The sequence below is a fragment of the Papaver somniferum genome, chromosome 5 (assembly GCF_003573695.1).
Source record: "Papaver somniferum cultivar HN1 chromosome 5, ASM357369v1, whole genome shotgun sequence".
In the NCBI taxonomy this organism is placed as follows: domain Eukaryota; kingdom Viridiplantae; phylum Streptophyta; class Magnoliopsida; order Ranunculales; family Papaveraceae; genus Papaver; species Papaver somniferum.
Window position 1 is genome coordinate 17513583 of NC_039362.1, and position 19902 is coordinate 17533484.

A 19902-nucleotide genomic window follows, 5' to 3' on the forward strand; every position below is an offset into this window, starting at 1 on the left:
GTAGAAAAACATTGTGCAATGACTAAAGCTTTTGGGGCAGATTCTAGAGGACGGGTTTTTTCTGTCGGTCCTATATCTCGTACACAAATCAATCTTTCTGCTCCAGCGGGTCACAAGGTAAATGAACTGAAAGCGAAGGAGGATGGTCTTAGTGGGATGGTGGAAGAAATAGGTGGCAAGCTGGGTGTTCTGACTCATGGCTTTGTGAAATTGTGTGGTGTAGTGGAAGAAATTAAATCTGCAATTCCAGTATCAGTTGGCTCGAACGTTCCCAGTACCTCAAGATTTGTAGCCTCGCATACTCCATCAAATGTTTTTTCTTCACCTAAAACAGGTTCACATGCTGCAACAAGTTCACCTGTAGGGAATACTGTATCACCAGCTGCGACAAGTTCACCTGCTGGGAATTCTGCATCACCATCTTCATCAAGAGTACGTGGTGGACCGCTTTGTTTGTTACTGAACTTTGAGAATGAAGTAGTTGCAACTGGTGAGCTATGTACTGGTACTTTAGCAAATTAGTTTCACGGAGATCCTATACCTATACATCTTGCCAAGGTATGTATCGATGATATTCTCATGCCAGATGCAATCACTGCGAAAGCTAACAAGTATGCAACAACCTTCAGAGATGTCGGAATTGGAGGATATGTGCTTCATCCAAATATGTTCCTCTCAAACAAAGATGCACAGTCCCTTACTTTTTGAGCTAATCGATCTCAGCCTTTTTGAGCATCGCGTAATATCTGCCTTGACTTATACATATCTTTTTGTTATACTTGCGCAGTTCAAACTTTTGTACTTATTCTGACTGATGCGCATACTCATAGGATATTTTTTTTGATTTTTTTGGTAGTTCACACTTTTGTACCTATGCTAACTGATGCGCATACTCTCATGCAGCTATGCAGAAACAGAGCTTTACCTGAAGCAATTTTTTTGGTCCAATGTAACTTTTTTCTATATATGTGAAAACAAACCGGCTTATGAATGGATATTTTCTTTCAGTTCATCATTTTTTTGGATATATATGTAGGTAGTTTTTGTTATGTTATATGTAAATGCACATGGACTTCACACAAGGTCAGTTGAAGCAGTAGTAGCCAGTCGGGGAAACATCAATCCCTGGTAAGTGCTTCACTTGGTTATTATATTTAAATTATTAAGTTTAAATTTGTGGATTTCACACTCAGTTTATACTTGCGAGGTATTGCGCTGGTGGAAAGTGGACTGCAGTGGGGTTGGCATCAAGTAAGTATCCACTGTGATTTGTAGACTTAATGGCCTATTAATTCACCTTTCTGCTCTAAGGTTCGATACAAAACCATGCTTCTCATCTTAACACATTACTATTTAAGTTTTATTGAGCACTCAACATTTTCTCTACCTCATTTTTATGGTGTTGGACCCTATCTGTACTCATATGTTTTCACTAGATTGCAACAAAACTGTCCAGAACTTTACTTTTCTTTTTGTCCCTTTATAATTAATGTTTAGAGCAAAGGACTAAGGTTGATTGTTAACACCATTTCATATGCATGAAGGACTAAGGTTGATTATCTTTTGTTGTGTCTTTAAATGGACTCCGTCTCAGTAGTGCAAAATCTCTGTTTGTTGTTATTTGTCATTCACAGTTTCAGTTACCTTGTTGTCTCCAACTCCCTATCCTTGAACTGATGATCAAGTTCACTTTGTGGTCAGCCAACTTAATAACGACTTTTACAGGAAAACATAGCATGTAGTACTACTTTTACATTTGAGAAGATACTCAGAAACTTTAAGACTTTCACTATGTAGAATTGCTTGAGAGTTTGGCACCATTTCAAGGTTGTTATGAAAATAGAAAAAGATCTATGATTCATTTGCTTCATTAATCATTTGATCGAGTTTTGTTTTCTTATACTAGATTATTCTAGTGTTTCTTATCCTCAGCTTTCGTATTTGAAATTGGTATTGATCTTTGAATCCCGATATTTCTATAGTTCCACGTCATTGTTCATTTTCTTCTAAATTTGGACAAAGTTTCTTACAATCTGTGTTCAATTTTCTTTGATATTTACTAAATTTTAAATCAACTGCTTGGTGTTTTTTCTTACAGGGACATCTGCACACCTTTAGGTTCTGCGACAATGTCTGGACCTTTATCTTGCAAGATGCGTTGTTTAAGAACGAGGAGTGCCAAGAGAATGTTGGCAAGGTTAAAATTGTTGCATGCGACTCCAAGTTGCTCAGTCAAAGAGTTCATATAGACTGTTTTCTCTTTCTGAGTTGTTTTTAATGACACATTAGATTGTGTTAAAAAAAGGGTTTGCTGGCACTTGTATACTTGATTGATTTCGTGTTTCTTACAATTGTACTCAGTTCTGGTGAGACAACTAATGGACTTTGGTTTGCTGCAGGACCAAAGATAGTGCCACTATGCAAAGGATATAATGAACTAGTTGTTATTTGAATGATGCTCTATTTCATCAGAAAGGGTGGAGAACAAAGGAGCTTCAAGATTTGTAAGTTGCATGTCTTCAAGTTTTTTAGGAAGTTAGTAAGTTTGTATTTGTTCCCTTAGAAACTTGGAACCTTCCATGTATTCCTTTAGAAATTTGAGACTTAAAAAAAAAAGTTTGGTACTTAGAGAAATTTCAGTTCTTTTGTTATATGAACCTGAGATGAATTGAATGAATGTGATTATGAACTGAATGAATGTTCTTTTGCATAGATTGAAGAAATTGTTGTTGAGTGTGGTTATGAATGTATTGAATTTAGAATTCCGACTTATTTCCGGCAGTAATTTTTTTGCTGTTACAAAAAAGTTTGTAACGGCTCCAAGCTGTTACTAACATCCACGTAGTAACGGCTCTAAGCTATTACAATGTTCCACGTAGTAACGGCTCGTCAACGTTACGGCACCCTTGTTACAAAATATATTCGTAACGGCCCACAGCTGTTACTACGTGGCAAAATCCTAATGGCTCGTAGTTGTTACAAGGGACGTTACAACAAAAATTCGTAATGGCTACAAAGCCGTTACAAACAAAATGTAACACCCACTTTTGCAACAGCGCGAGAGGCGTTACAACCCGTTTTAGTAACTACTTGGTTCTGTTTCTAATCCCAGAATTTGGTGTAGTGTGTGTTCAAGTTTAATTCTGAAAAGGATATGATGGATGTTCTAAAAAAATCACCATGGAATGTTCAAATATGCCTGCTTGCACTACAAGAATATTCTACAGCAACATCATATGCGGATTATGTGTTCAGAAAACAAGCTTGGAGTGTCCAATTCAAGGGGCTACTGCTAGAGCATCATCATGAAGCAGTTGTTAATGAATCCATATAATATTTGGGTAAGAAGATGTCCATTGTACCAAAAAATTGTAGGCCACGTTCAGGCAACATGATCACTGCTAGGATTGAAATAGATCTCTCAGAACCATTAAAGAGAGGAGAATGGTGGAACTCGAATCATGGAGAACCAATTTGGATTAGATATCATTGGTTGAAACAAACCCATAGTCTTTGCGACCAATGTTATATTATTGATCATGATGATAATATTTGTGAAGAGGTCGCTGAATTACTTAAGGAACGGGCTATGACAGTCAAAGAGTACGAATAACATATGGATAAGAAGAGTCAGGGCAATGCTGCTACAACTTAGGATATTGAACCTAATGATAAGGTTCATGAGGAGGAGTCAATGCCTGATGCAGAAGAAGAAAGAATTTCTAAAAGAGCAAGAAACCAACAAATTCAAGACAATGGTTCTAATCCCTCTATTCAAGGTCCTATTTTAGCTGGCCATGGTGGAGTTACTAATGATATGCCATAAAAATCAAGTGGTGGAAATATAAATGGGGTGAAAACTGGAGAAAATGATATGCAATGCAAAGGCACAAAGAAGAATCTTATGCTTCATCTGGAGGATAATGCAACTGAGGTATATCTAAAATTTCCATTAAATTTTCCTTGCTTTAGTATAAATTACACTTTAGTGCATTCTGAATTTACTATTTACTCAGTTTACTATTACACCACATATTGTTTGGGAAACTATAACATACATTTAGAAACATGAGAACCCTAGCTTGGAATTGTCAAGGTTTTGCTAACAAAAAAACCAGAGACCATCTCAAAGACCTTCTCATTATATATGATCCTGATATCATTTTTATTTCTGAAGCTAAGATAGGTGAGGATAGAATGAAGAAACTCATTAAACAATATAAGTTTCCAAATTTTAAGTTGATACCCTCAAGGGGGCTTGCAGGTGGTCTAATTCTGTTATGGAAAGATGGTTTCCATTTTAAAGTTGTGAATGCAGATTCCTGGATAATCAATTGCCTAGTACAAGATGATCCCTCAAAACCAGAATGGTTACTTACATGTATGTATGGGTCTTCTTATCCACAACATAAGGAGAAGCAGTTGACTTATATCAAAGATTTAAGTCAAAGCATCACACAACCATGGGTAGTTCTTGGGGATCTAAATCTGGTTTTCAATAATGAAGGGATAATACATGTCAATGGCAATCTTTCTTCTTCTTCAAATCATTCTCATACTTCTAATAGTGTTACTTCTTCATCCAGGGATTCATCTTATATTAATCTCATATATGAAGCTGGTCTAGAAGATTTGGGGTATACTGGTAGATGTTTCACCTGGTCAAGTAATATTCATGGTACTGGCATTAGGAGATCAAGACTTGACAAAGCTATTGTTAACAGTGATTGGTTCATATCTTTCCCAGAATCAAAACTCTTACACCTACCTCAATTGGGGTCAGATCACTGTTCTATAATGCTAGATACTTTTATTCAACATGGCAACAAAAAAAAAGAATTGGAAATACTTCCAATGCTATGAGAAAGATGACACTTTAAAGAATGAGATCATTACTGCTTGGGGAGTACAAGTTAATGGGTCTCATGGTTTTAGATTATAAAGAAGGTTTATTATCACAAGAAAATACATCTCAAAATGGAATATGGAGAAGTTTGGAGACATTAAAAGTAACATGTTTCTTCTTCATCAGCAGTTGGAGGCTTTACAGCAAAACAGTCAGCACCTAGATAATGACAATGAAGTAATTCGTGTAGAGAATCAAATAGAGCACTGGCATCAAATACAACATGAATTTTGGGGCCAAAAAGCAAGAGATGAATATTATCTTGAAATGGATGGAAACACAAAATACCATCATGCTAATGCAAACAAAAGAAGAACAAGAAACAATATTGTGGCTTTAAAAGATGGAAATGGAAACTGGTGCACTTCTAGGGAGGAACTAGAAAATCTATTAATTGATCATTACAGTTCTCTCCATACTTCCACTGTGACTGACAGAAATGATGATATCATAAGTTGCATTCCTTCTTTGATTAATTCTGCAGACAATCTGGAGTTAATGAGAGTCCCAAACAATATTGAAATACATAGAGCTTTAAAAGACATGAAGCCTTGGAAAGCACCTGGTCCAGATGGATTCCCACCTGGATTCTTTCAGCATCATTGGGAGATTGTGGGTAATGATGTAGTAGAGATGGTGAAACAATTCTTTCAAACTTGTTATCTTCTAAAAAGTTTGAATGCTACTAATATTTCACTGATTCCAAAAACAAAAAACAAGTAGTTCCCATCTGATCTAAGACCTATAGCTCTTTGTAATTCTTCTTATAAAATCATCTCAAAGATTATATCAAAGAGACTGAAGAAAATTATGGGAAAAGTAATATCTCCACTTCAAGCTGCATATGTTCAAGGAAGGAAAATCACAGATAACATCCATCTTGCTCAGAAGATTGTTCATACAATGAAGAATAAAAAAGAAGTTAACAAGTATCTTGCTTTGAAGCTAGACATGTCTAAAGCCTTTGATAGGCTTAAATGGTCCTTCTTAAGAGATGTTATGTTGAAGTTAGGATTCTGTGAAGAATTTTGTCATCTAATTATGCAATGTGTCAGCACAACTAAAATCTCCATACTTTTGAATGACGCTACATGCAAACCGTATTCTCCCTCAAGAGGTGTAAGGCAAGGTGACCCTCTGTCACCTTACCTTTTTATAATTGTAATGAAAGCCTTCTCAAGACAACTCCTAAAGGCTGAACAATCCAACCAGATATAAGGTATTAAAATTGTACATAATGCTCCTCCAATATCTCACTTATTCTTCGCAGACGATTGTCTGCTATTTATTAATGCTGACTTGCACAATGTGAATAATCTTCTCAAGATAATTGAAGATTTTGGAGCAGCGTCTAGTCATATGGTAAATTTTGGTAAATCAAGTGTGTATTATAGTGCAAATGTACCACAGAGGTTTTGCAGGATTCTTACTCGAAGACTAAAGGTTCCTAGGATGAATTCTAATGAGAGATACCTAGGAATTCCTATTATCATTGGAAAGAACAAGGTTAACTGCTTCACAGGTTTAGTGGAGAGGGTGAAAAATCGTCTTTTCAACTGGAATAGTGAATCCATGTCACAATGCAGCAAATCACTTACGATAAGGATTGTCACTAATACAATACCAGCCTATACTATGGGATGTTTACAAATTCCTTCTGAAATTATCAAACAAATTGATAATCTGCAGCGAAAATTTTAGTGAGGTTTTTAAGAACATAATGGCATCTGCATTACTTCATGGAAGAAGCTTGGGTTAGACAAACATTTTGGTGGATAAGGCTTCAGGGATCTGAAACTCTTAAATCAAGCTTTACTCATTAGAGTTGTCTAGAGAATGTGCATCAATTCTGAAGAGAAGTGGGTAAAAGCAATGCAAGCTAAATATTATCCTGGCACTCATATTTTGCATGCAAATCTCAAGACTAGTTAGTCTTGGGCCTGGCGAGGATTGCAAAAACAAATCCCCTTCATAAAGAATCACAATAGGTGGACACTGGGAAATTGAAAGAAAATAAAGATATGGCTTGATGTATGGATATCTGTATTAGATCATCCCCCAATCCTAAGACAAGGTAACACAGACAGTGAGCATTATATCTGGGTTCAAGATTTATTCATACAAGGCAGCAGACAATGGAATGAGCCATTACTTCATTATCTGTTTGATTTGGATACAGTTAATCTAATAATCAATATGAGGATTCCTAATTCTGTAGAAGATAAACTGGTTTGTATTCTTACAAGGAATGGGGAGTTCACACTGAAGTCTTCCTACAACAAACTTCATGATTTAAGTCTTGGCAATATATAGATATCTCAGAAGATTGGTAATTCAAACACGAGATGGAAGCTATTTTGAAAAATAGAAACTTGGCCTCGTGTCAAACATTTTTGGTGGAAAGTTCTCTCTGATATTCTGCCAACCAAAGTACGACTTTCTCAGAACTGCAGTTATATTAATTGCTTGTGCCCTTTATGTAAGCAATTTGATGAGTCTCTCCTACACGTACTGTTCTTTTGCCCATTATCAAGGGCTGTTTGGATGCAAATACTTGGAGGAGCAGCAGTCCTGGCAACATTTCATGCAGACATAACAATGGTTTTTGAGGGTTGGATGAATCAAGCTTCACAAGCTGCTACATAGGGGTTCAACTTGAATCGTATCATGATTGTTGCTTGGACGATCTGGAATCAAAGATGCGAAACTAACTTTCAGCATAAGAAAGCAGATCCCATCGCTACGGCAAAAAGAGCTCTAAGTTATGCTAGTTATATTGATACGCTCAATAACAGGCAATCCGTAGACCGCTATAGAGTTTCCCAATGCATTAATATAACCCCTGCATGGAAACCACCCCCTAGTTCTTTTCATACTATTAGTTGTGATGCTTCACTTGACTCTAATACAGGTCTAACTGGAGTTGCTCTTATACATGATTCTACAGGTAAATGGTGCGGAGGAAAGTTAAAATGCTATGCATGAGTAAATGAATCTGAAAGCACCGAGTGTCTAGCTTTGTCAGATGCTGTCAGCTGGAGCATGGATTTGGAGATTACGCATGTTATTTTTGAGACTGACCTCAAGAACATAGAAAGCTACATCAACAAAACCTCTTCAGGTATTGCTTGGGAAAATGAAGACATCTTGCTAGATACTTTTGATAAGTTAAACACAATCCATCATTGGATGTGTAAGTTCATTCCTAGATTATGTAATAAAACTGCTGATACGTTAGCTAAATACAATAGGAAGAATTCTATCTCCCAGACTTGGTTTGATCAACCACCTAAGTGTGTTGAGCGTCAGTTGTTATTAGACTTTGGAATTTCCCCAACTTAATTTAATCCATTCCTTTGCATCAAAAAAGAAAAAGAAAAGATAACTGGCATAAATCTCTTTATACTATTCAATCACATGTATGAAATCAAATAAATAACCACATTATAGGAAATATGAACTATTAAAATATCATATAAGTATAAAAATAAAAATGTATATGAATTATGCACTGCATTTGACGAAAATGTAAAGAATCACATAAGAATGAATACAATAGCTACCATATATGCTATCTGCACTCCAAGATCATAAAAGAAACTTCAATTGCATGTACCAAAAATTAAAACAAACAAGATTTGCTTAGCCGGAAAAAACCATGAACAATAATTAATCCTAGGAAAAATCAGTTGGTGTAAATCTCACTGTACTATTGCAAGCATGAAAAACCAAACAAATAACCACAATATAGGAAATCTGTGCCTAGGATCATTTTTTCAATTGTATGTATCAAAAATCAAACAAACAACATTTGAACGTAAGAAGTCATAAGACTCTACACTTCCAAAATAGTATATCTAGTTTGCACTTACAAAGATGGTAAACCTTAAAAACCATTTGCATAAAATGCACATGAAAACACAATGTTGAATGTATGACAAACCAAAAACTATCATATATATTGGGTATCTACAGTGTCACATAATAATAAAAGCGGAGATTTCGCTACTGATTGACTACACGTCCCTGCAATACAGGTTATTTGTACCTCTAGAATTGTAAAATAAACTGGATCACTAAAGTATATTCATTCTTAATTTTCGTGAAATCACAATGTTGAATCTATGAAAAACCAAAAACAACCTTATTGGTTATCTATGACAAACCAAAACACTGTATTGGGTGTCTACTGTGTCACAGCATAATAAAACTAGCATTATTCGGTTCCTGTTGTCTATAAATCCCACAATATAGTCTATCTGCACCTATATGATTGTAAAATAAACTAAATCACTAAAATGCATCCATCCTACACTGTTTATAAAATGCCTTTTGAAATTTTAAAGTCGAACAATCACCATAGTTTAATGAAACATAATCAATAGAGTTTAGGCAATCTACAATTTTAGAAACTGTCTTTGCATGTATGAAAAACCACATAAAATCGAATAAATCAATATAATATATGGTATCTGCACTTTTGAAACATAACAAAACACCAAAAGTTGGAATAAAATGTTGGATCTAAAGAGGAACACACGTTTATAACTCAATGCATTTGGATATTTCTCGATTTCTGCTACTGATTATTGTGAGATGCTAGATGTTGATTTTACTGTTTGTTTTTTCGACTTTCTTGAACTTTGTTTTTTGTTTCCACCGTTTTTTTCAATTGAAGTTGATTTTTGGTTCAGTAGAGATAAAATCAAAGGTTATTGAAGTGGTTTTTGGATTTATTAAAGTTAATTGTTGGTTTTATTGAAGTGACTTGTGTTTAATTGAACTGATTTTTGAGTATAGGTGAAGATTTGATTAGGTTCTTATGATTTAGTATCCTTTTTGCAGATATGATATTAGCTTTTGAACATATTTCACTTCATCAATCAGAGGCGATAATAACTGATTTTATTTTTTCTCTGATTTGTTTTTTAGATTGTCAGTCTGACAGTTTCAGAAGACCTAATTAATGTTAGCGTAACAAGCGATTTTCTGGATCGTGTATTCTACACACGTTTGGCACATGGGCTTATTACGTCTTTTTGTTGTTTTAAAATATTTTGTACCTCCGGGTAAACTTATAATATGGATGGGTGCCAGTAGAAATAACTATATGGCCTAGGACCTATCAAGAAATCTCCATATTTTTTTAGAACCATGTTTCAGGGCATACAAAAAAAATTTATGGCATACAAAATGATTACCCTAACTAGGGTGTGGTGATAAGGGGTATTCAAGGATAGGTAAATTACTTAGTTACCCTCAATTAATTGAGTTACTTATTATTTATTTTGTCATTTAAATTTTTTTGATTTTGATTTTGATTTTTAAAATTTAAATTTGTTTTTGTTTTTTTTCAAAATATTCTCTCTTCCCTATACCAACCAAGATGTACGACAAAAGTATTTCTCACAAACCCATGTCTTTTTTTTTCTTCTAAATTTGATTGATAGATTAAGATTAAAGAAAATAGAAATTTTTGGTAGTTGCAGAATTAAGTTCGGTTGATAATTAAAACGAATTATTAGTCGAATTGCTCATTGTTTTTTTCATCTTGAATGTGCTGATGAACAGTTCGGATGATAATTAAACACAAAAATGATAGCCAAACTTCGATTTATGAAGAACAACACTAAGTGCGTTTGTCTTATTTTTTGCTCGAATTAGCCGAACCTAAGTTCGATAGTTACAGAGGGAGGTTTGGCTGATAACTTGTCAGCCGAATATAGGTATATTTTTATAACACCTTGGTTCGGCCAATAAATTATCAGCCGAACTTCTCATCGTTCTTCAAGTTCGGCTGAAAATTTGTCACCTGAACCTAGTGTGTTGTGAATAAAAAAAAAGAAAAAAAAAGTTAAAAATTTAAAAATTTAAATCTTAAAAAATAAAAAATATAAATAAGGACAATTTTGACATTAAGCAAAATATATGGATAAGGGACTTTTAAGATTACTATCTAATAACCAACTTTTGTCTTTATATGGTATGCCCTAAAACAGGGTTCTATTTTTAATGGGATGCAGTCATCCATATATAATACTGTGATGCACTGTTCTTAGGCGTTTAAAAATATTTTCGTTAGGCCAGGTCGAATAGCGTGTTTGTTTTATGGGTATGGAATCGTATTCCTGGGAAGTGTAATAACTGCATGAATTCTATTACTTTACTTTTAGGTTTTCCAAATATAGGGAATAGAAAACCCACCTAGAAGGGGGGTTTATGATTCCCATCGGTAGGAAATCGATTTTCTTTCAATGTTTTTATTTTTATTTTGATAACTATTCACTTACTTTTTGATCCTAATCCTGACTAAACCAAACAAGATTAAAGGAATCATATTCTCGGGGAACTATATTCCTGGAATCATATATTCTCAGGTATCGCATTCTCTTCCCGTAAACTGAACAGGCCGGAAATCCCAAAATATTTTCGTTGGGCCAGATTGAAATCCCGTTTTTTCGAAGGACCAAACTGTGCTAGTCCGGCCCAATAATTGACCAAATGGATTTGTTTTCCTTTGAACCATTTTTCAGGGACCATGATTTTTTCGGGGGACCATGGTCTTATTAGGCCAACCTCCCTATACTTATATAAGGGGTATCATAAAGTTAGGTAATACACATTTACCCTTTACATTAACTTAAACTAAAACTAACTTAATAACTATATAAATCTAATCATATACATCTAAATGAATCTAGTAACCAAAATCAAAAACAAAAACAAAAACAGGAGGGGAATCGAAATTTTTTAGTTTTGAAAAAAAAAATTATTCTCTTCTTCTTCTCTTTTTCCTTGACGTTCCTCGTTCGATTGAAAAACTCATCAATCTTTTTAATTCGTTTTTTGATTGGGAAAATTGAGTAGAAATCATAAAAATATGGTTTAAATGGAAGTTAAAATGGCATGTTTGGTAAGGAATAGTTTTAAAAAAACTAGTTTTGTAACCGAACATTCTGAAACCAAGAACACGAAGAACACTTCGGTTATCACGAATTTAATTTTTCATAACCGAACTCCGAGTTCGGTTGGTTCGCAAAAAATAGTTTTAACTGAAGTCCTCATTGAAACCAATATATTTTGTTGGGTTGGTTAGGTTAATTGAAATATATTTTTCCTTTAACCGAACACTTGTATTCGAACAACAAATGCTAAGTTCGGGTAGTTCGCAAAAAAAAATTGCTAACCGAACCGAACCCTTTTCTGAAAATCAATATGTTGAGTTCAGTTGGTTCGCAAAAAAAAAAAAACTGCTAATCGAACCCTTTTCTGAAAATTAATATGTTGAGTTCGGTTAGTTCGCAAACAAAAAAAAGTTTTCTAACCGAACTTCACTCTAATGTTGAGTTCGGTTCAGTCGAAAATTAATGTTGGAAACCGAACATTACTCCGTCTACTCCGGAATAAAAGTTCAGTTACCTGTCCCGGAGCCTGTTAACCGAACTCATCAAAACTTCCATTAAAAGCGAGTTCGGCTACCTGTGTATTTTGGATTTATTAACTGAACTACATTTGCAGAAAGTTCGGTTACATGTTCTTCATATAATATAACCGAACTATGTTGACCTAGTTGAAATTTTTTCTTACGATTTTCATTTTGAAGATATTTTAGGCCATTTATAGCAACAATAACTAAGTTAAAAGCATATCTTAATAACAAAAGGATGATTTTTCTCCATAATCACCGATCTCAAAAAAAAAAGAAAAAAAATCTCTATCTTCTTCTTCTACTACTACTTTAATCACTCAATAATTCTATTTTTTAAAAAAAAAAATCAACTATAATTTAACCTTAATCAATGGTTAATTATACTAATCATTACACAAAAATAATCAAGATAAAAATACCTTTATATTATTTTGATTATATTTCTTATTATGCAAGATTTAATAAACGTTCTTAGTTGGCATCCGAGCAACAAGCTGGGCGCTAACCCCTTTTTGAATAGCAACACCCAATTTATGGAAAATAAAACTACCTAGACCACTACCAGCATCATGACTAACTAAACAGTTCTTCAAACGCTTGAAAAAACAAACAATGTCTTCACTGAGTTCCCCTAAGGTGGTGAACGCCAAAACTCCCAAACCATAACCATGCGAATCGCATTCACTCAAATATTTAGAACATTTGCGCGCAATTGCTTTAGAAATAGCCTTCCCCGGAATGAAAGAACGGACTCCATCACCAGTAAAAGGTGAAACACCTGTGACATCCATGCAAACACCTTGGCCGTTTTCCCAGTTGAGAACAAGGATATCCGCTGGGCGTAAATCCTTGCCAGATTCTGAAGAAAAACCCAAAGAGACCTCTTTGCGTGCAGGAACACCAGCTTTGTAGCAAATACTCGCAATAACATCCCTAACTAAATCATGACGAAACTTCAACCCCACGTCATTAGCACAATGTAATGCATGGTCTCCAAAAATATCCATAGATCTATTACAACAAGAGCACAAACCATCTTCAACAAACAAAGGGATGTCGAGGCGATAACAAACAACTGCTCTAAACTGTCTGGGGCCAAGGCACTGATTCAACCCATTGATAGGGACAGCTAAGAGGTAGTCTTGAGCATGCTTGATCTGATTGCATTGCCACATAATGGAATCTCTTGCAGACAAGGTAAATTGGACAGGGATATGCTTCTTAACTGCATCAAAATAAGTGACTGCCAGAGAATGCATGGAGGGGGGGGGGGAAGTGTCATCGACGCGGTAAGAAAAAGGCAAACCACATACCTGAATAAATTTCTGAAGAGCCAACTGATAGGCAGTCCCGTTATCCAGTAAGAAAGAGCTACCAAGTATTGTCTTCCGCACTGAAGTAGTCTGAATCTGGGAGGCGAGATAACAGTAGGAACGGGTGTCGGCCATAGTATAAACACCAAGTCCCCCATCTTTGATAGGAAGAGTGGCCAGTCTTTGTTGCAAAGGCCCAAAACCAGGCCCATCTCCCGTGATTAAAAGCCTCAAATATTTGAATAAGTGGTCATCAAAGAGGTCAGAGGCCAGGTGCAGAGCTTCTGGATTGGTGGTGCGCATTGCAAAGTATAACCTGGATACACCGACACAATTGCGGAGTAACAACAACTCACTTTGAGGATCCTTGAGCTTTTTGATAGCGGACATAAGATGGATAGTCTTGTTCACCCTATTAAGCACCATGTCACTCATGAAGTCCAAATCCAAACTCACAGGACCACCCAGCAGCTTAACTCCTTTACTAGGCCGGCCAATATCGGGGGGAAAAACACCTACCTCAATGCTACGTGGATCAAGCGTGGGCCAAAAAACCTCATTCTTCTTGATGTTGAGATGTAAGCCCCTACTTGGTCCTTCAGATTCTATAATACTCAAAGCTCTGGCAACCTCCATCGTGTCACCAATGATAGTGCCATCATCCAGGTACCAAGCGTGCAAATCCAGCTGACAGCGAGAAGCAATAGATTTTACAAGGGGGTGAAGTGTCAGAGCAAACAAAAGGGGACCAAGCGGATCACCTTGTTGAACACCAAGCGCAGAGGACAAGATATGTTGATCATAAAATAAAATATATGGATAAGGAGTGTCCTCGTACTATTTCAAATAACTTGTCCAAAATAAAATAATGGTCCCTAAAAAAAACAAAAAAGAAAAAGAAAAGAGAAGAAGAGTGGTGCCCAAAAACGGTTCTTTCCTTTTTAATAGAACTTTTAATATTCCCCTACAATAAATTTATCAGTAAAATCACCAAATCTAGCCTAGTTTCTTGTATTATTTTCGGAGAGAAATCCCGAGTTGAAGTTTTAGATTTTTTCCCGAAAAATAATTCAGACAAGTTTTAGATCTTTTGGTTTCTCTCTTTCGTTTCTCGTGGAAAAAAAAAGGTTTTCCTAAATATTCTTTATAACTTAAGGTATTTATCTTTCTCTCCTCTCTTTTTTCTATGGGTGTTTACGGAATCATGAGAAGGGGGTGTTTTTGTTTTTCGCTAAGTTTTGAAGGGTTGATTGCAGTAGTTATTAGGATGGGCATTAGACTGTTTTCTTTTGTAAATTTTGATTTCTAGGTCTCTAAACTTATTGAGTTTTGGGGTTATCATACTGAACCAAATTATACTTCCTAATTGGGAAATTTGTGCATATGTGAAAGTAAAAGGAAAGAGATAATGGAGCAATCAAATTCTAAAAGAAAGAAGAGCACAGGTTAGTAGATTTTATTTTTTTAGTTCGGATTATTAGCTGTTTTGGATTTCTAAGTTTTAGGGTTATGATTCATTTATCTTGTGGTTCCTTTTAGGTTCTTGGTGTCAATATGTGAATACTTTTGGCGAAAAGTTTGATAGCATGCACAAGCAGAATAAGGATTTATCTAGTGACATAAAAATATCAACCGTAAAAGTATCTAAAAGTGTAGTGAGCATGGCATCTGTTTCTGCTGATAAAAAATTTCATTTCTTTGGTAGCGGCACAGTTATCAAATGTGATCAAGTTAACATGAAATATGTATCTACTATATTAACATCTGGAAGCATGTTTGGTGATTCTAGAAATGGCGTTGAGTATGTGGTTAGTGTTCATAACTTACTTATGAGTAATGAGCTTGTTGAACTATTATAAAATATTATTTTTGAATAATTTTGTTGTTATATTAGGCCCAAATTTGTTTGCACGATGGAAGGAGATTGGAAGGAGATTTGATGTTCGTGCGTTTCAGTATGATATCCATTATAACATTGCACTTCTGAAAGTTGAATCAATTCAACCGTTGGTGCCTGCAATTCTGAAAGGTGTCAAAGTGATCAATAAAGCAGCTGCAAGAGGGGGATTTCTTCGTCGACACTCTGACACTTTTCATCTTTCCCATGGAGATGAGGTGATATCTGTTGGTCGGTTCTTTCAGGAACCATATACAGTGATGTCTGCTCCTGGAACATTCAGGTAAAAAACATTACATTTTCTCTTTGTTGCACATGATTGTTATTTATTAAGATTTTTTTATTAATTACTTTTGTTTTGTATATTTTGTTCAGAAATGAATGTTGCGATTTGGATTGTCCGCTGATGCTCAAAACGACCTGCAACATCTCAAAGGTAATTTAATTGTTATTATTCTTGTATTTTACTTTTGCTTTTCTTTTTCAGTATTTCGCTCTAACCAATATAAAAAAGACGAGATTCGCTTACTTATTGTTTTTACTCTTGTGTTAGTGTGGTACTGGTGGACCTCTCATTAATGGTGATGGAGAGGTAATTGGCATCAATTTCTTTCTCGAAGAATACACACCATTTATGCCTATTAATATTGTTTTGAAGTGCATAGAACACTTCGAAAAACACGGGTAAGTTAAATGTTTTGCATGTTATTTCCTGTAACGCAACTGTTTTATTATAACAAAAACAAGACTGACAGTAGTCCTTTTTCTGCTTTTCCCCCTTAACTCTCTTGTTTAAATACTTTTGTAAGAGCTGCCCAACATACTCTACTTCAACCTTTATCTTTCTCTATAGGATCATCATCATATTTCTTTGGCTTTGTAATGAAGTTTGTAGAATCGATTTCGGCTCTGAATCCAATTGATGCGGACTGGCTAACACACAGGCATAAACTACTAGAAAACAGAGAACAGATAAATAGATCTATAGAAATCAACCAGATGTTGATAAATATAGTCCATGGCACAAAGCCAAATTACTCTTTGATAATCCTTCGAATATTTTCTAAAACAATAATCAAGTCCGTCTTCTAAAGGTCACGATAACTACTATTTATACTACAAAGAAACCGTAGGAAAGAAACGTAAAACTATCTAGACTGACCAAAACGCCTCTGTAGGAGCTGATAAATAAAAACAAAGAAACAAAGCTAACTAATATAGAAATCCTAAAATGCTCCTGCACCACTTTGTGCCCTGATTCATCACTTTCATAGTTTAGCGCAAATTTAGTTACTTTTTTGCTCTACAAATTTATTAGTTTTACCATAATTTTCCATCTTTTACTCTTGCAAAGTCTTCAAACTGTTGTTATTTCTCCTCCTAGCTGGCTGTAAAGTGCTTGAGATACTTCATTCAATGTCTTTTCTTGCTTTAATAGTGCTATGCATTTCGGGTTAAAGGTTAATGTGTAAGGTGGATTTTTTTTATCAAATTATTGAGCTCCAAGGGCATTGTTTTTTGGCCTTATACTTATAATTTTGTGGACATTACTGCATGATTTGGGCTTTGAGTGTTATCACCAGCTAGAGCACCATTTGATTATTTGCAACAATCACCTGTTGTTTACGAAGATTTCATTGTAAAAATTACCATAGTAGTGATCATGATTTAATGTGTTTCTTATTATATAGGAAATTTGTTCGGCCTAATTTTGGAATCAAAGGAGCTAATTTCTCTACTGGAACAAGTATGCAAATGATGGAAAAAATTAACCGGGCATTTCCTGACATATCTACAGGAATTCTTGTTAAAGAGGTACAATGCTTCTTACCCTTTTGTGTAATTTCTACTCAGTTAATACAAGAGAATGTGACTAAAAGTTTGCATTATGAAGGTTGTAATTTTGTATGTCAAAGCTTTCTACTTTCGGAATGCATTGTTTCTGGAGTTTGATGTCTATGTTTATTACTTTTCTGATCATTTCAAATAAATTTAAGTCAAGCTGATAACCACTAATGTTTTTAATCAAATTGAAAATTTATTTTGTCAAGTGCTTATTATCTTTGGGTTCAAGGGTATATAATATAACAAATATTCAAAAGTGTATGCGATTTGCTCATTATGATAGCAGTTGGAAAAACAATGGTTATATAGCATACTTTCTTTTGTAGCTTGATAAAATAGGCACATAACTTCATATGAACTAAGTGTAGTTGTGAGTTATCAATTCCTAATATTAATTTCCTTCTTGTCTGTTTGATATATGGCATTTGATTCCCCCTCCGATTCTATCATGGTTCGGAGTTGTTAATTGATTGAGAAGCAAACAATCTAGTTTGTACTGTAAGCAGTCGTGTATGTATCTATTGAATGGTAGCTATATGTGCGCCACAAATAAAAATTCTTTCATTTATTATCTATAGGTAGTACCACTGTCCCCTGCATATTATGCTGGTATACGTGCGGGGGATGTTCTTCTCCGTTGTGGTGGAGACATTATTCAGAGTGTTGTTGAGGTATGACACGTTTACATTGTTGGTTTATACGAGCTTGAAGTATTATTTGTTGTTCTTATAAGTTGAGTATCTCGGTTTCTTTTTTTCTTTATGATTGCATTATCTTATGAAATCCATAAATTTTTGGCTGTATTAGTTTGAAGTAATTATGGTGAAAGATTGGGGAGGCACTAGAGATAGAGTTGCTAAAAGAATTCAAGTTGGTGGAGAAGACTGTGGTCGTTGAGGAGTTGAGCCCAGATCAGTTTTACAGGTAATTTAATTTCGCTCACTTTGGTAACGATGCAAGTCGAAGTACATGTCATGGTAAATTTCCTTGTGTTATCCATTTTTCTGGTATATTGGTATTTGCTTTTATCTAGTAAATTTTTGGGATTTTATGTTATTTAACTCATTATTTTCTACTTTAATATTCTTAATTTGCAGTTGGTGTCTTCCTAAGAAACGATGGGTAATGATGGGTGATGTCTAACTCCAGGAGACTGTTTCTCTTGTTCCCCTCATTGTAAAATATTTCAGTAGTCTGTAGTGGTAATTATCAGGTATGTTAAGCAGAGTTTGCACAATTCTTAAGGCAAGGAGGAAATGGAAGTATGTTTAAGTATTTTTTAACAATTATACCCTTACGGATAATAAATAGTAAAACTTAGAAATGATTTATCTCTTAAACTATACCAAGGTTCTCCGTAAACTTTATATACCGTTGAAAAGCATTTCTAGACCACCTACATAACGAAGCATTTTTAGAACACCTATGTAACGAATATAAACATAACTATCAAATTATACATATTTCTTATAGTAATAATAATCAATTAAAAGGATAGTTTTAAAAATATCCTCTTGATTAGAAAGATAACTCGTATATTTACGTGACAAAATTTAAAACCAACTAGCTCATCTAATTGGGATCTAATTGGGATCAGAGGGAGTATGTAGTGTAAACAGTTAAATATGTAGTTTAAACAATAAAGGTAAGTTAAATATGTAGTTTAAACAATAAAGGTAGTAAAGATTGCAATTTGATTTACTGCCTTCTTTAGAGGTAGTTATGGGGGTTAGAATGGTTTTTACAGTTAAGAATGAAACAGACTGATATGATCTCTACTGCCGGAGAACTCTAATGTTTCTAAAGTTCTTTTGTTAGTTTCTGCTGTTGCCTATAAGAGCCATTTAGTCAAGTAGCAATTAATCAAACTAATTTTCATCGTCACCTAATTAGGCTGGCGGAGCGAAGCGAGGGAGGGAAAACCTTCTATATGGTCACCTTTTCGTAAATAAATGATAGGTATTAGTATAATTATGTATCTTATTTTTCCGTGGTATAATTGGCAGAATATAATATCTAAAAATCCGTGTCTTGGAATTTTGTAATTGCTGGAAGACTTTAGAAAGATCTACACAATGAGTACAAACAATAATATCAAATTTAGAGTTTTTACAAAAAAATCGTAGGTATTTATTATTTTAGGCGCAATTTTCAAAAATTGAACGCATAGCCATTATGCAAACCACCACAAAGAATGCTAACACACCACGTAGCCATATTTTCGTTTATACATCAAGTAATTTTCGGTTGCAAGTTGCAACTAATAAACGATGTACTCAATCCTCTTCAGGAAAAGTGATACACTTTAGGCACAAACTTTTTTTATAGTCAAATTGCAGCGGTGTTTTCTTCGGTCGGCCTTCCCCACCGTGGCAACAATGTTCTAATATGTTGTATGCATGGACAAGAGAGGCATGTCTTTGATTATTTTAACAGAGACTCGCCAGGCCAAGACTACATCACTCCTAAAGTACACTACCTGCGTTTCTAGAAAAAATGTATTTTCACTTCT

At 34.8% G+C, this 19902-nt stretch overlaps 2 protein-coding genes across 4 annotated transcripts; both read left to right on the forward strand.

Moving 5' to 3' along the window:
- Positions 1-4984: 4984 nt before the first annotated feature.
- Positions 4985-6607, forward strand: LOC113278804. The gene is made up of 3 exons (XM_026527549.1): positions 4985-5542; positions 5690-6035; positions 6177-6607. The coding sequence occupies exons 1-3, from the start codon at positions 4985-4987 to the stop codon at positions 6605-6607; spliced, it is 1335 nt and encodes a 444-aa protein (XP_026383334.1).
- Positions 6608-14607: 8000 nt separating this feature from the next.
- Positions 14608-18714, forward strand: LOC113281077 (putative protease Do-like 14). 3 transcript variants are annotated; one of them, XM_026529721.1, is made up of 9 exons: positions 14608-14804; positions 15041-15093; positions 15543-15828; positions 15921-15981; positions 16099-16229; positions 17237-17360; positions 17969-18061; positions 18198-18314; positions 18488-18714. In XM_026529721.1, exons 2-8 carry the CDS (start codon positions 15057-15059, stop codon positions 18285-18287), a joined length of 822 nt encoding a protein of 273 aa, XP_026385506.1. In that variant the 5' UTR covers positions 14608-14804; positions 15041-15056; the 3' UTR covers positions 18288-18314; positions 18488-18714. The 3 variants fall into 3 exon arrangements, with proteins under 3 accessions (XP_026385506.1, XP_026385509.1, XP_026385508.1); XM_026529724.1 differs by having other exon boundaries at positions 15047-15093; XM_026529723.1 differs by lacking the exon at positions 14608-14804 and having other exon boundaries at positions 14818-15093.
- The last annotated feature ends 1188 nt before the right edge of the window (positions 18715-19902 follow it).